Below are 16,236 nucleotides of genomic sequence, written 5' to 3' on the forward strand. Positions count from 1 at the left end.
AATACTTTTTTTTTATCATATTGCTTTAGGGCTTCTTTACAATTAATCAGAGACGAGTCAAATGGAGCATCAGAGAACACCTGCTGCCCCACTAATCCTCTTTCCTATTATTTCTCACCCCTCCATCCTCGCAGTCAAAAAAGCCCTCAAACCCACAGCCCCTCCCTCTCCTCCTCCCTCCCTCCCTCCCTCCCTCCCTCACCCTACTGCTTAACCCATCAGCTCACACAGTTCACATCTGTCTGGATCACATTTGGGGATGGGGAATCTTTAAAATGCGCACATCTGGACTTACAGTTATGCTGGTATTCAGTAGTGCATTTTCCACTCCGCGAATTGGTGGAACATAGTCAGAGTGCATGACAGTCAAATGTTTCAAAATTTGAAAGCGTTTAAAACGTTTGCAGGGTTTCCAGATGGTCGTTTTTATTGTGTTCGTCCCAACGCTGTGAGATCAGACTCAGTAAACAAATGCAAACACGTTTATGATGGAGCGTGTGTGCAGTGTAAAATAGATAAGGCGGCAGTTAAGTTGCAGGAAAAAAAAAAATCTAAATGCTAATTTCCAGCCTGAATGGTGCAAAGTTTGGTGCATCAGTGAACAGTCACGGACAGATTAGACTCATGTATTGGTGCCAAACTTACTGAATGAAGTAAATTTAATTGCTTTTATGGTTTCATTCAGTAATCTGTGTTTGTGTACTGGGGTGTGTGTTTGTGCCGACCGAGAGTACATAATGACGCCTGGATTTAGAAATAATTCCGCAGGTTTTTGGGTTAGCAGTGGGGGTCGGGTCTTCCTTTGTGCGTGGGATTTGTGGGTTTCCATTTGGTGAAAGCGTTTTCGCCGTAGAAAACAAAGCTGTATCTGGAGTTATCTCTATCCAAGAGGCATTATACTCACTTCACTGTATACTATGCACAGTGCTTAAAATGCTCGGCAGCTGTGAGTAAAAACCAAAGTGTATGGAGATGAATTATGACGGTGATGTCTCAGGGCTTCCGGCTGTTCAAGGTGAATTTCTTGTCTGTGGCTCTGAATGGATTTAAAGACAATCAGAAGCCTTACTCACCTTAATAAATTACATCAGTGCGCTGTCAGTTAACAACAGCACTTCATCCTACACTGCTCCAGGAAATGTGAGATCCAGTTGCATGTCTTTTAAGAGAGAGGATTGTAAATGTTCATTCACTTTAGCGTGTCACTTTTATAATTAATTCGATAGTCAAGATTTAAATGTCTATCCTTTATCAAGCCACGCAGAAAGTCACATTTTCAGTCTTGAAATCCATTGGCGTTAAGGTTTAAAGGAAAGGTGACTAAACATTACCAGTCAGAGTCCTGGAGTTTGGAAACCCATTGACTTTGAAGTGTTTAGATTAGTGTGTGTAAATGATGAGACTTAAAGCTCACGGCTAAAATCTTTGTTATGGTCATGAATCTATAATAATTTCATAGATGTCTGGATGTTTGTTTAAAGTATCATGCAGTAAGCAGCATTTCCGTTTTTATATATAGTTGTGTCCATATATACACCAATCAGGCAATCAGGCATGACCACCCTCCTATTATTGCGTAGGTCTCCCTTGTGCCTCCAAAACAGTTGTGACTCATCAGAGAATGGACATGGGCTTTCTGAGGGTGTCCTGTGGTGTCTGGGAACAGGATGTTGTTAGTGGGGGGGCCTTTGGGTCCTATGGGTTGAGGGGAGGGGCCCTTTGTGGATCATCCCACAGGTACTTGATCAGTTTGGGATCTAGCGAATTTGGAGGCCAGGAGGCTACATGTTTTTTGTAGTTGATCCCAAACCGTTTTTGTGTGTGTGCTGGGGATGACTGCTGCCATCAAGGAGTGTCATTGCTATGGGGTGGGGGTACCTGGTCTGGTCTAGGTGGGTGGTACATGTCTAAGTAACATCCACATAAGTGTGAGGTCCTAATGTTTCCTAGCAGAGTGTTGTATTGTCACAAGATGTTCGATGTCATCCACTTCTCCTGTCAGTGGTGGTTTTAATGTTGTGGCTGATCAGTGTGTAGTTTGCAGACTCTCTGAAGTCTAGAAGTAATGGATATCAGCAAGGAAATGGGAAGAAAGAAGTGAAATGCAGCTCAGTCGGTTGAGTTCAGGCGATGGTCTTGTTGCTGTAGCTCATTTAACCTCTTCCTGCAAATACAGACGCTAAAAGAACGGACCTAAACAGGACGTAGGACCTAAATTAATTCCTCGAGAGTTATGCTAATTGAATTGCAAATTAAATGGTGCAAACTTGGCAATAAAAGACATAAAGTTTGAAACTTTGACTCAAACTAAACGAGCTCTCACAACATATTGATGGATTAGATGAGATTAGATTTTCAGTTTCTCCCTCCGCCCTTCTTGGCCTGAGAGAGAATGAAAGCTATTACATTACTGAGTGCTTACTACAGCTCTGCCCTGCGCCACTCCAGTTACACACATCTATTTAGCCCACGGTTACGTTACTATACTGGCCTGCTGTGTTAGCGTGGCGAAGTGTGGAGGTTAACTCATGCCCTGCGCAGTTTTGTGGTTTTACTTTTGCCATTTTTTTACATTTCATACTCCACCCTCGCTCTGTCCCTCACCCACTCCTCTCTCTGCAGGGAGAAACTGTGCAGATCTTGTTGTGATAATGCCCGAGATGTCCCCAAGAGGGCACTATACTCAAATCCACTCACAGATTGATTTTTATTTATTTATTTATTTATTTTAGGAATTCACAGTTAGACTGAGTATAATTTGTGTGGTTAATTCACTCGTCACTCACACTGTACAGAAAGCATGTGGCCTGCCGATTTTTTATTTTTATTTATTTATTTTTTAAAAAAAGGACTGCTGTGTAAAACCCCTCTGCTATTCTGCTCTGAGATCCGGCGTGTGTGCCGACCTGAAATTGACTTTGCCATGACCTACTTTTCACGTGCGGCCCCCGTCCACCTCCTCACGGCGAATTCGAGTGACCATCTCTATCCTCGAGTCCTGGTAAATCACTACTCTGCAAAACTGGGTCAAAGCGCGACTTCCCGCCTCCTTCCCTCCGCTCGCTGCATTCCATACATTTATCCACTAACCTGGTTACTGTACGGCAGCGTTCGGTCACACACTGAACACACCGGCGCCTCTTACTACAGCCGCTGCTTGGCCTGTTTAGTCTGGATGTGTTCTTATCTGGGCGGGTGTGGCGGCGCAATCGAGTGATGTGTGTGCGCTGGATCAGTTCACTTAAACGTCACGTGGTGTGAACTCCAACTTATGGACGTGGAGAACATTTCTCAATGACATTACAGCCCTACTCAGCATAAGTAACAATAGCTTTGCTCCTACATGCATTCCTCAGTGCAGTCTCACACGCCCACGTACTCTCTATTGTTCTGCCTCTTCCCATGTCACATTGGGATACATCTGCTGGGACTGTATATTTTTCCAGGCCTATCCCTGACTCTGATTACATCTACCATCACAGATACAGCCCTTCTCTCTCCGTCTCACACACACACACACACATATTAGCACACGCCTGGGGCATGTACCAAATTGGTTTGTCTGTGGTAGAACTTCAGGAAACGAGGCAGTGTTCCCTGAGCGCTTTGTACATTGGCTGCTGGTCACGTGGCCGAAGGAAAGACCTTGTGGAAGTTTTGCCTCCCTCCCATCCCGATCTCAGCTGAGAAGTCGGCATGCGTGTGCGGGAGGGGCAAGTCCTGTCATCCGAGTCAGGTGGTGTGATGAAGCCTGAGCGTTTGTTCGGCTGTGGTGAGTCGGAGGGAGGAGGCCGGCGGGTGGGGAGCTGATTTTGGCTTCCAGTGAGGGCATGTCAGAGGCAGGAATTCGCAAGGAGTGCTCACACAACAACTCGCCTGTGTGACGAAGGCTGCGCCAGGATTCAAGTGTGTGCATTATGGAGGCCGTGTACGCCGGCGTGACCTTTACGAGTGACGCGGACGAGGCAGCGCCCGGGGTCAGCGTGGCCACCTCGGCGCACCGCGAAGGTGCGGACGGAGCAGATCCTGCTCCCGGGAGTCAAGAGTCGGTAAACGACGATGTGGACCGAATGGCAAACGCCACAGAAACTGCAGAAGATGAAGATGGCGCTGGTGGCGCGGGTAACGGAAAACGTACACACCCGTTCACCGTTGACAGTCCGAAGGAAGATGCAGAGAGTGGTGACGCTGACTGCCTCGAGGAGGGCACGGACGGCGCCGATCTGACAGACAGCTGGAGCGTGGACATGGATGACCTCATGGAGGTCGTGGATCAAAGCGCCAAGGGCGACAGCGAGAGTGACGGTGACGCCACGAACGAAACAACCTGTCTGGAGGCCATGACTCCTGACGGGCAGGAGTACTACCTGAGGCTGGGAGTCACCCCTCGACGGCGCTCCGCCCTGCGCCTCTCGCGCATCATTGCCCGCCAGCAGCTCCTACGGAAGCTGGCACAAGGTAGATATGGAGAGAGCTGTGGTCGTAAGGCGTTGATTTTACTACACATATAATTCAAATTGGACCAAAGAGTTGGAGGATCTCTCCAGAAATTATGAAGAAATCACATATAGCTCTTTTTTCCCACATTTTCCTCCATATATTTAAACGAGGTTGTAAAACTCTTTAGCTTTTAATTTCTCCCGTGGATGAATTTAAGCAACTCATTTGTTCCCTCAATTCAGAGACAGGGGAGATTCACACTGCGTGAGCTTTGATTAAATAAGTGCGTCTGTTTTGAAGCATGGGAGGGAAGATTCAGACTGCAGCCTCGTCATGGGAGATTCTGTCTTCCTTGTTTAATATTCGACCTTTTCCACAGACGTTGTGTAGCTGTAACCCGTCTGCCTTCGGTTTCATCACCGCTTTTTAAGAATGCTTTACTGGCAAAAGAGAGCACGCACTTCACATTGCAGGCACTCCCACGTCTTTCTGGGGCTGCTCGGTCCGACTTACGGAGCCAATTCTCCTCCAAAGATGCCTTTCATAAATCTAGAGGAAGTCATAACAAACCGTAGAGGACCAAAGTGTTATTGTTTTTGTCTGTGTTCTACCTTCCCAACTGGTTCCTTCCCCTGCTTCCTGTCACGTGACCCACGCTTCCCAGGCAGCAAACACAACATCCAATGGAACAACACGGTCACAGCGAAGGCTCTGAGCCCGTGCTCTGGCTGTGTTCGTTGTAGACGATGAGTTTTCCCAGGTGCGTTGTTCGTAGCCTTGAAACATATCAGATGTTATATTATTTCATTCGAACTTATTTTTGAGGCGCGTTTGCGTCAGAAACTTGTCAGGTCTTGTATCAGGTATTACAGCCTCTTGATGAAATAATGGATGAGGAAAAGATATGACAGGAATGTAGGGGGTTCGTGCCTGTGCTTGATGGTTATATGACTTCTTTAGCTTTCACCCCCTGCTTCTTGCACTAATACAAACTCTTCTTTTCTCTCACTCAGTGACGCGCCCAAGCCCAAACCTGAAACCGATCTGATCGTCTTTTTTTGATTTCTTCCTGCTCCTGACTGACTTATATTCAGATATTTTAAAGCAAGTTAATGTGGATTTATTTTAAAATGACTCCCGCCACATGTTGACGTAGTGCACTATAGAGATTGCTGAATTCCACTTAGGGGTGGTCCCGCTTTTGTGCGCACCGGTTCGTTGTCATAACTCGCTGAGAAATTTCATGAAACTGAGCTATCGTTATTCACAATCTCTTTAACCGTCCGTTATCACCTGATTCTGAAACTCCCTCAGGTCTGCATGAAAGTTCAGGGACTTTCTGTTTTGACTTTATGTCTGACAAATTTATTATTTCCCTTTCTTGCTTGGATTGTTTCATATTTGGCTGATTCATTAGTTGTATTTGGGTTTAATTATGGAAGCTGTGAGCTGTGTGCCTTCCTTCCACAGAAACATGTGCATTTATTTCATTTCACTTTTTTTTATTAAGATATTTTTCTGATTCTTTAAATGACCAGCTGTTCTTTTAAGAACTGAAGGAAAATCCTCGTAGGTCTGTCTGCCAGAGTAACAGGAGCTATCACCCGTTAATCTTCCAAAGAAAAAAAAAAGGGGCTAAAGGCAGCACAGATAAAATAAATAAGTGCTTCTGTTACACCTGATTAAATACAACACCTTGCATCCCCTTTCACAGTCCGATTGAAATTACTAACTGTAACGCATTGCTTTAACGCCCCCTGCTGGAGAGACACAACCAAGCACGCAACTCCACGACCTCCGGCCCTGTTGTCTCATTCCATCTCATCCTTTTAATAACCCTCACTACAACCTTCAGGGCTAATTACAGTCACATGTTAAGCTGAAGTTGTATTCATCCTCTCTTTGCGCCATATTGCGTATCGGGTCTGTCTAAACTCTTCAGTCCTCAGCCAGTGAAGCACATGAGTGTCTGTGCCTGAACCTGCACCCGTTTCATGCCAGTATTGATTCTGTTTTACACCACATTCCTGAGGGCTCGACGTCATCACAGATGCACCACACGAGACAGGAAAGACATATTCCTCCTCAATATCCTGCCCTCCCTTCCTTCCTCTGTCTCTTCTCCTATGTCTTCTTCATTACTCTTTTTTCTTCTTTGACATTTAAACATGAAGGGCTAAGTGCTTAAGCATATGTGGGAATATGGCTGCTTTCCAGGCATCCTGTGTGCACGTACATATATATGTGTGTGTGTTTGTTATTACTTGTTGTTGTTATTACTGCTCATAGTTTCCCATTATCCGTGCAGACTCTCTGGCAGATTTTTACCAAATCGACAAGTTTTGATCTAAATATAACTCCATAAACGGCTTCTAGTTTTTCGCTCATTACCCAGTTAGCGTCTAACAGTAATCCCAGCTGAGTCCCACTGACATGTTCAGCCCAGGAACTTCCTGCTGCTGTTATTAGCTCACATGCCGCTCCGGTCGCATGGGAAATTCAGAGCAGGAAATGATGTCATGCAAGGCACTTCAGGGTCCTTGAGAACCTGCGGTAGGCAGCTGTAACTCTGACAGAAAGTCAAGGTTAGTGCTGTCGGATAAAAGGCAGGAAATTAAAGGTGGAGGAGAGAAAGGTAAACTCCTGTTTGGAGGACATGGGGGTGCTCGCATTACGTAACATCGCAGGCACCCTTGTTACGTAAGGAATTACCTTCCTTTATCCTGCGCACGGAGGCCCAAATTCACACGCCGGCACGTCCAGTCAAACACACTCTCATGCCATCTGTGTGTGCCTTCTCTGCCGCTGTAGTAGCGCCTCGCCGCCTGTCGTAATATATTCTCCACAGCAGGAATGCAGTGACATGAAACAGACCGAGGGGAAGGCGCGGCGGGCAGCTTGGATTAGCTCCGTTTGACTGTGCGAGCTGGGGGTGTTACGTGGCCCACTAATAACATGTTTGTGTACTAATTAATCTCTTGATTAAATTCTCCACAGAAGAATAGCGGAGCTTTGTTCCCACACTGGCAGGAGCATTATCCCCCGCCTTTATGCAAAAACACGGAAAGCACAAATAGCGCTGTAAGGAAGCATGGAGTTTTAGTTATTTATTTATTTTTTAAACTGGCCCACCGTAGCTTCAAGAAGTGTTGATTAGCTTTAAATGCAACACATAAAACTCATGTTCATGTTTATTGTTAAATTGAAGCACATGCAGTATTTCATTAGATGCATGTGATGTCAGCATTAACAGCCTTGGTTGAGGATATGCACCAGAACTGTGCAGATGTGTATAGAAGCATCTGTAGTTATTTTAAGAGGAACTCAAACCTGTGGGCGTTAAAATCTCATCAAATGTGCAAAATTTAAAAAAACACACAAAGCTGCACGTACAGATGATGAGATTTTAGTTGCTAATGATGGTTTTCAGCTTCCCTCGCAGTCTTTGCAAACTTTACTATGAAAAAAAGCCATTTACAGACTGCAAACTTTTATATACATACGCACCTATCTATGAGCTATAGTTTATGCTGCATTTCTTAAATAATACCATTAAACCATATAGCTATCCTTGTGCGTTGGTGTTTGAACGTCTTACTTTCTCCTTAAGCTGCCACAAAAAAAGCAGCAGCAGTTGAGATCGGAGACCTGATCCACTTCTTTGAAAAATCCAAAATCCCTCTTTTGGCCTCGTCTCCAGCTTGGTACCTCTTGGTTAGGGCTAGAGTTAGGGTTAGGGGGAGGGTTAGGGTTAGGTTTAGGGTTAGGATGCCTCCATGAACCAGGCATCTTCCGACTGACGTTTTGTGTAATCAACCGTGAAATGTTGATATTGGCCATGTTGTAAATTTTTCCATAGTATTTTTCCATAGTCCCATAGTACTCAGTCGTTTTTCCCTGCATGGGCCACTCCTTAAAGCATCGAAAATGAATGAATAAAAGATATTAGTTATGGTGTTCTACCATTTCTGTAGTCATGGGTGTGTTTGGTTATATTTTGTTCAACCTAAGCAGTTTTCACTCGTTTGTACGTGACTCTATAAGTGACTGACAGCTCCCATGTTCACTGCAATGATGCAACGCGTCAGCTGTGCATTGGTGTGGCTCGCTTATGTGCTCTCAATATTTTAGTGCCGCACAGGAATAATTAGCATTTCCTGCTCCCTTTCCTTATAATACCTCTTGCTCGCCATCTGGATCAGCTGACCCCCACCACCACCACCAACAGCAGCACCACCTGGTTTCTATAAAAAGACCTGATGCATTTTAAATCTCACGTTCGGTAAACAAACGGCTGGCGCGGTATGTCTTCCTCCCCGCGGTTTTCCCACAGGGTCCGTCCATCCCGGCTGCCCTCCCCACCCCAGCTGTCTGACTGTCTCATCCTTTTTTCGCATTCCCTGACTCACTGGGGGCAACATCTGGAGCGCTGCGGACGTCTGCGCTGGTGTGTGTGTGAAGTACGTACGTGCGCACGTTGCTCTGGTGCGCAGTAGAGGGAAGACCAGTGGAGTGGAGCGGGGGGTCAGAGCGTCCTCGCCGGCCAGCCGGTGGGTTAAGCTGACATGTGAGGTTTAGCATCCACCGGTTGTCAGTCTGCGACCCCGGGGCCCTGGCTGATGCAAGCGCCAGATGAAATCGGCCACTTCCTGTAGGGACTTGATGGGGCGGCAGCAGCTCTGGTAATGACGAAGAAGATGCTGAGTTGATGGCTTCTGCCAGCTTTTTTTAGGGGGGGAAGCGGGACGAGGAGGATTCTGTGGAAGGAGCGGAGGAGACGGATGGACGAAAGGACACGCGCGGTGGAGCGGTTTTGTTTAAAGAAAGATTGTGAGGTGGATAAGATAAGAGACGTTCAGAGCGTGGAGGTTGTAGAATGTAGAGTGCGGGGGTAAGAGAAGGGTGAAGGAGGCACTGGTAAGAAAGAAACTGTAGGAAAGTGTGACAGAAAGGATTGTGTTTCAGCTGAGGGAGGTTGTAAAAACAGTAAGTGGATACTGACAAGGATGAAAGTTTGCGAGAGGAATTTGAAGAGAAAATTAGAGGGAAGGGAAAACCTGCATGTGGCAGGGTGGAAAAGGGAGGCAGAGTTGTAAACACGAGAGGCGTTGAGCAGGGAAGCACGGGAAAAGGTTGCCGTTTGATGAAAGTCCGCGTCGGTGCGAACGGACATGCCGCTGGATGGAGAGGAAACGTCGCTCTGAGCAAAGGGGAGAGACATAGAGGCATGTCACCAGCCGCACCATGAGGGCTCCCAGTAAGTCTTCTCACCCTCCCCGGCTTCTCACTACAATCTCTCTCTGCGTGTCTCTCCCTGTCTGTCTATTTTCAGAGCTGCAAAGAATATATATATTTTTCGCGACCTACCCCTTGCGCTCCATCACATGTGATTTAGACAGAGGAGTTATGCTAAGAATGCTGGAAGAGGGGTGTAATTGCAGGACTGCGGCGACAGGATCGCTTCCTCTGGCCGTTCTCATCTGTGATGGTGAAGACGGAGGCTTTTTATTGCCCCGCTGAACTTTGTCCTCTGTGTTTCTGTGGTGGCTCTCCCAGTCGGTGCCAGCACCTCTTAAACGGGTGAATGAGACGAGTGAGAGTGAATGAGTGGGGCCGTGATGGAGGTATGAGTTAAGAGCTGAGGATACAAGAAAAATGCAGGAGGAGGAGAATTGCTGTTTCTGCGCAGGTTATATTCATATTAACCCCAAAACACATTTGTTTTCTTCTTTAATAGCCTTTCCATCCTTTACTGTGCACTATTTGTGTAATCATAACACTTGACCTTGCATGCGTGTGTGTAAATGTGCATTTTATGCCTTTTATATTGCTGTTGTTATCTCTGGCACCAAATCATTCAGATGTCGATGTCAGCACGAAGGAGCAGCTGCGCGGCGGTTTAATAAGTGTCTGCTCATAAAGGAAAACGCACGTGCACGTTTTAGAACTGCCACTTTAGCAGTGTGCACAATCCATATGCTAGTGGAAAAAAGCAGTAAAACCAATCTCTATAAAAAAACGTGTCCGCGGCGCTGGCGGCAGCACCTAATGGGGGCGCGGTGCCATGTGTAAACCCTGCCACATTAACGCACATTAACGGCTGAAATGCGAGCGCGTCGTCAAGTATGGATGTACTGTCGGACGTGTGCTTCCTTTGTCTTCCCAAGGCAATCGCTGGCTAATTTCCAGCTTTTCCAGTCTCATCATTCCAGCGTATTCCCGGAGGAAAGATAAATTCTCTGAGATGTTCCTCCTTCAGTGTACCAAAAATATTCTTGGACGGGGATTATAACAAATGCGGTGTGATGCTCTACATGGCTTGATCTAGTTTCATATTTAATAATTAAGTGCAGAGCATTGTTCCGGTGTGACTCTCGCAGGAAAATTGAATAACTGAGGGACTTTCCTGAAAAGATGAATAAAATTCCAGATGTTTCTTGTTTGACAACTCTTGAGTCGCCCTCGAAATAGATAGAAACTTCTTGTCATACGGGAAAGATCGGTAAATGCCAAAAAAAAAAAAAAATCTTCCCGGCCGGTAAGCTGCGTCAATTCAACGTGATGTTTCTGTTTGCCTTGCAGAGATTGAGGCTAAGGAGGCTTGTGATTGGCTGAGAGCGGCGGGATTTCCACAGTACGCCCAGCTCTACGAAGGTAAAACACACACTGAAACACACACACACACGGAGTAGCCAAAGTCCAGCTTTTACCCAGCTGCCTCGTTTCACACAAAGACCTCCTCCGTCAAATCTCTCCCATTGTTTATTCTCCGCGCTTAGTTAGTTTTCTCCCTCTGCCTCATTTTTCCATCATCCCTGTTCCCCTCTCCTTCTGCCATCCCTCCATCTCCTCGTCTTCTGGGCCGCTGCGTTCTATTTCCAGGCATCACGTCCTGTTCAGAGGGGAGGGGTCATGGGAAAGGCCTTGTTATCACTGCTGGGACTCTCAAAGCTTCTCTTTCTCTCCTCTCCCCTCCACCTTTCTTCTTGGACCCCAGGCCTCGGTTCGCCCACCACTTTTTCTCCGGCCATCTGTCCATCAAAGCCCGTCGCTTCGTCTTTTTAGTTTTCTCCCTTCATCCTCTCCCGTCCTCCCCTCCCACCTATGTGGAAAACCTACAGGCGTTTATGCGTGTGATGATCATCGGGTCCCATGCTGTCGGAGCGCAAAAACAGGAAGCGGCCCCAGTAATCTCAGAAGTGCTTCTTAAAAATCCAGCAGTTCTTCTTTACACACACACACACACACACACACACACGCACACACACACGCACACACACACACACACACACACAAACATATTTCTTCTCTTGAGAAACGTTGGGAGCTCCAGTAATGTCTGGTTTTGGATGCCGGGCGCTGTGGCCGCTTCCCAGACACACATCATGCCTGCAGTCTGCCACCACACACAGAGAAATCACCAAAATAAAAAGCTTGAGTCACTTCACCGTTGGTATTGTGTTGGATTTCAGTTATTTTGGGGGTTGGCATGTGTGTGTGTGTGTGTGCGCGTCGGATAAACTTCAAATGCAAATGACAAGTGTTAACAGTTGCAGCTGTGCCATACTTCACAGGTTTCATTAGCAGTTAAGCGGCAGAGAAAACTGCCGTCTCCTGCTGTCTGTCAGTCATTAACTAAAGACTTGTTCCCTCTCTCTCTGTCTCTGTCTTTCTCACAGATTCCCAGTTCCCGATTGATATTTCGGCGGTGAAAAGGGACCACGACTTTTTAGACCGGGATCTGGTGGAGCCTCTGTGCCGGTAATTACGCTCTCACACTGAGTCACAACTTTACACCTAACGGAGCTTTTACTCTCCAGTTTCCATTTAACCCCCCGGGGAAAAAAAACCTCAGATTCCTTTCCGAGTCGTCCTCATTCACTGCTGTGCGGCTTGTCCCCGCGGCCTGGTGCTAACCGCTGCTCATTAGATGTCTGACCCCAACCCTTAATGAACTCCCCATGCACGTCTCCTGCCCAGACACCCGGGCTTTGATCTGGTCACCTCCCCTCCCCTCTGCCACGCTATGATCTCCCATTCAAAGCGGGAGGGGGGGGGTAACCCCTAGGGGGGCAAAATAGTAGGAGGTGAACGGGTGAGGGTACCGGGGAAAGCAGACATGGGCTGCCAGAATATTCCAGCAGATGGCTTTCAGCGTATTTTAAGTCTCCTCGCATAACCTCTGTGATCTCTCTGTTTCTCATCTCTTATTTCTGTCTCATTGAAGTTTTCCTCGCTTGCACCAGCACATTTCCTCCACCTCTTATCTTTTCCTCTTTTCGCTTCACACCCCCACCTCTCCTGTGTCTATGGGTGTGGTAATTATACCGTTAGTGATCCCTGACAGCTATATTGCCAGAGAATACACATCAGCGCCCATGAGAACCGGCTCAGCGGCGATAAATCACACTCATAGTGCGGTATTTAGATTATAAATTGCATACGATGCCCATTGTATGAGGCTGGCGGTATTGTTGTGGCTGATACGTACAAAGGACACTTCCCTACTGTGTCTTCAAATGACAGAGGCCACGGGCCCCGGAACATGCTTTTAATGATCCCATCTTGAAAGGCACAAACACAGACGCCACCTCCCTAACAAGCCGCTCTTCACAACCCAGCGCGCAGAATGCAGAAGTTGGATACAGCGGCGGGGTTAGCAGGCTCTCCTCGGGGGAAGGGCGGGTGAGGACGGGGGTGGCGGATGAAGGGAAGGAAGGAGGAAAGTGGAGGGGAGGAGCTGGCTGGTGTTTTGGGGAGAAATGCGCTCCTCGAGGGTGAGGATCAGTTTTTAGAGCGGCGAGAGGGAGGAACGAGGAGGAAGAGTGAGGGAGGAAAAGAGGGATGAGGTGGTGGAGAAGAGCGGCCCCAGCGGCGGACGGAACAGAGCCAGCCTGTTGGGTTTTAAAGATATCCTCCTTCGACGAGCCTGTGAGCCTGCCCAGTTCAGCGTGTGACCGTGTGGATGTTTGTGTTGCAGGCGTCTTAATACTCTGAACAAGTGTGCCTCCATGAAACTGGATGTCAGCCACCCCAGGAAGAAGGTAAGTTGTTTTTTTTGCATATTAACGGTGATACTGTATGAACAAACAGGAATTTGAACTTTGCTCATTACTTCCTGTATGTTGTAGTACATTGAGTAAATCTGCATCTTAAGAAACTCTTCAATTGTACCATGAAGTTCCAGTGTTAGTTTTCGAATGGATTAAAAGTAAAGTGTCCCTATCACAGGGTGATGACTCCGATGAAGATGACCCGATGGCCATCAGTAAAAGGTGGACGTTCGAGTGGAGCAGCCGACGCTGGTCTCGCCTACAAGACTTCCTGTTGGACAGCACCAACGAAAGCAGCCCGACGGGCCAGGGGGAGGGCCTGCGCAGCACAGTGAGCAGCGAGAGCGTGCTGACGGACCTGAGCGAGCAGGAGATCACTGAGATCTCCTCGCTCCACAGCGAGGACTCCACCTCCGCCATGCCGGACTCTATATCCATGGCGTCGCTCTCCGCCTCCTATCAGCCGCCCAGGGACCTTCCGCACTACAACTCCCTGCCGATCAAGAGCAGCCGCCACGGGCAAGGAGGGCGGAACAAAGCCAAGGAGTTTCTGCGCAGGATGGAACTAATGCGTACCTGGGGGCCGTCGACGAGGCGGAAAAGCTCGAACCGAAGGCCGCCCCTGGTGATCAGTGGGCCGGTGTTGCAGGGGGAGGAGCCTCAGGCGCTGCAGATGCTCCAGTGTACTCCTATCAGCCAATTAGAGCAAAGCCCCAAGCACAACCACGAAACCGATGGAGACACTTCCACTGTCTCTCTTGACAAAGACTGTGCAGACCAGTCCTCGGTGAGCGCGAGCCCTAGCAATGAGACACTCCCAGTGCCCAGCGCGAAGGAGCCAGCATCCAACAAACCTCGCACTGCCAGCAAGAGGAGCAGCATGTATCTGGAGGATATGGAGCTGCCTTCTCAGGGTAAGAGGACTGATGGGCAGAGCCAGTTTGGCAGAAACCAATTTCATTCATATGAAAACCTCCTCATTCACATCCCCAAAGACCATAAACCAGGCACCTTTCCGAAAGCCCTGTCCATAGAAAGTCTGGCGCCTTCCCCCACCGACAGGAGCAATGGCCCCCATACTCACGTTCAGAATTGTCTGCCTGACAATGGCCTCGGTGAACCCTGGTGCGGTAAGCCTTTGTCCAAACCCCCCTGTCCTGGAGCTCCGCGGGGAAGCAGGGTGAGCGTTTACGACAACGTGCCGGGCTCCCACCTGTACGCGAGCACCGGAGACCTGCTGGACTTAGAGAAAGAGGACAACCTGTTTCCGCACCTGGATGACATTATCCAGCACGTCAGCGGCTTGCAGCAAATAGTGGACCACTGGAGCCGCAGCGTGCTGCCCGAGGGGGAAGCAGGGGAGGAGGGGGGCGAGGAAGGGGAAGGCAGGACCACCCCCAGCGAAGGGGAGAGAGATGGCGTTTCTTTGAACGACACGGACTCAACAGGGACCAGTCGGGAGAGGCGGGACTCGGGAGTCGGGGCCTCCCTGACAAGACCTCGGTGAGTAACCATTCAGGTATTTAAAGGATAATTATGGTTTATTACAACGTGGGCCTTGTTTTTACAGTTTTGGCTCTAATTTTAATAGTTTATAATAACACTGCGCTCACCGCGGTAATCGCTGAGATCTTGGAACGTGCCGACACCACGACAACGAAACCCAACAATGCAAAAAAAACAAAAAACAAGCAGTCAGTCATGCAGGATGTAAACAATCCAAGAATTTAATCTGATCACCCGAAACACCTTATTTGGAGTAATGCAATCAAATTTGATCGTTCTGTGCTCAGGAAAACTGTGGCTGTTGGTCTTTAAACCTAGAAAGAATAGGTTTCAATGGCTTGTGGACACTGAAACTACTTTTTCTGACTGTAATCTCACTGTAATTTATTCTCTTCATCATACCGACCATTGTGAACTTCATCCCTAAAAAAAGACGATAGGGTACAAAATGCATTGATCAGATTCTGTGAACTTGAAATAAGCCTCCAGCAATCTGACTTTAACAAATCAGCTGGACACCTTGAAATTTACAACATTATTTTGTGCACCCGCAGAAGAGAGATATAAGGTTTTACTACATATACATCTGGGTACCTGTCTTTATTTTCTCTCCAAAACCCGTCTACCTTGAAGGTTTGTCTGAACCCAGTATGATTCTTGTGTCGCCTCCTTTGTTCACGTCCCACATCCTTGCAATTCTAATGTCATTTTAAATAGCTAGTTGCCCAAAACTACAATAATAAGACTCAAAACACTTCCTATTTACCTGTACCGACCCACCGTGTCTTCCGCCCATCACAGGCTACGGTGGCCCAGTTTCAGAACGTCCGATCATCTCAACCAGCCAGCGTCGTCACTGCTGATCAGCAGCCAGTCAGCGGGGCAGCTCAGCCTGCTGCAGAAGTTTTCCTTGCTCCGCCTAACTGCCATCATGGAGAAGTACTCCATGTCCAATAAACATGGCTGGACATGGTGGGTACACACTCAAGTACTTCAATCCGTATGTTTGTCTGTTCGTCTCCGCAATGTTGAATTAATTAATTAAATGCTCAAGACTTCCTTTTCCAAACTTCAGACCTAATTTTTCTCCCTGCTGTATTGTCAAATACATCGATCAGCCATAACATTATGACCGAGAACAGGAGACAGGAGAAGTGAATAACATCTTGTGACAATTCAGAGTTCTGCTGGGAAACTTTTGGACCTGACATTCGTGTGTATGCTCCTTTCACATGTT

The 16,236-nt window shown here is 47.6% G+C and overlaps 1 protein-coding gene across 7 annotated transcripts in view; it reads left to right on the forward strand.

The window, feature by feature from the left end:
• The window catches only part of LOC125021172 (stAR-related lipid transfer protein 13-like), a 48,434-nt gene that overhangs the window by 26,222 nt on the left and 5,976 nt on the right, over positions 1–16,236 (forward strand). For 5 of the 7 annotated variants that reach the window (XM_047607112.1, XM_047607114.1, XM_047607113.1 and 2 more), the window contains 5 exons: positions 11,023–11,094; positions 12,120–12,201; positions 13,421–13,484; positions 13,672–14,996; positions 15,801–15,971. In XM_047607112.1, coding sequence (XP_047463068.1) covers positions 11,023–11,094; positions 12,120–12,201; positions 13,421–13,484; positions 13,672–14,996; positions 15,801–15,971 — 1,714 coding nt within the window. Of the gene's footprint in view, positions 1–3,734; positions 4,459–9,150; positions 9,698–11,022; positions 11,095–12,119; positions 12,202–13,420; positions 13,485–13,671; positions 14,997–15,800; positions 15,972–16,236 lie in introns of those variants that run through there. The other 2 variants (XM_047607115.1, XM_047607118.1) reach the window with 2 other exon arrangements.

This window comes from Mugil cephalus, chromosome 15 (genome assembly GCF_022458985.1).
Source record: "Mugil cephalus isolate CIBA_MC_2020 chromosome 15, CIBA_Mcephalus_1.1, whole genome shotgun sequence".
In the NCBI taxonomy this organism is placed as follows: domain Eukaryota; kingdom Metazoa; phylum Chordata; class Actinopteri; order Mugiliformes; family Mugilidae; genus Mugil; species Mugil cephalus.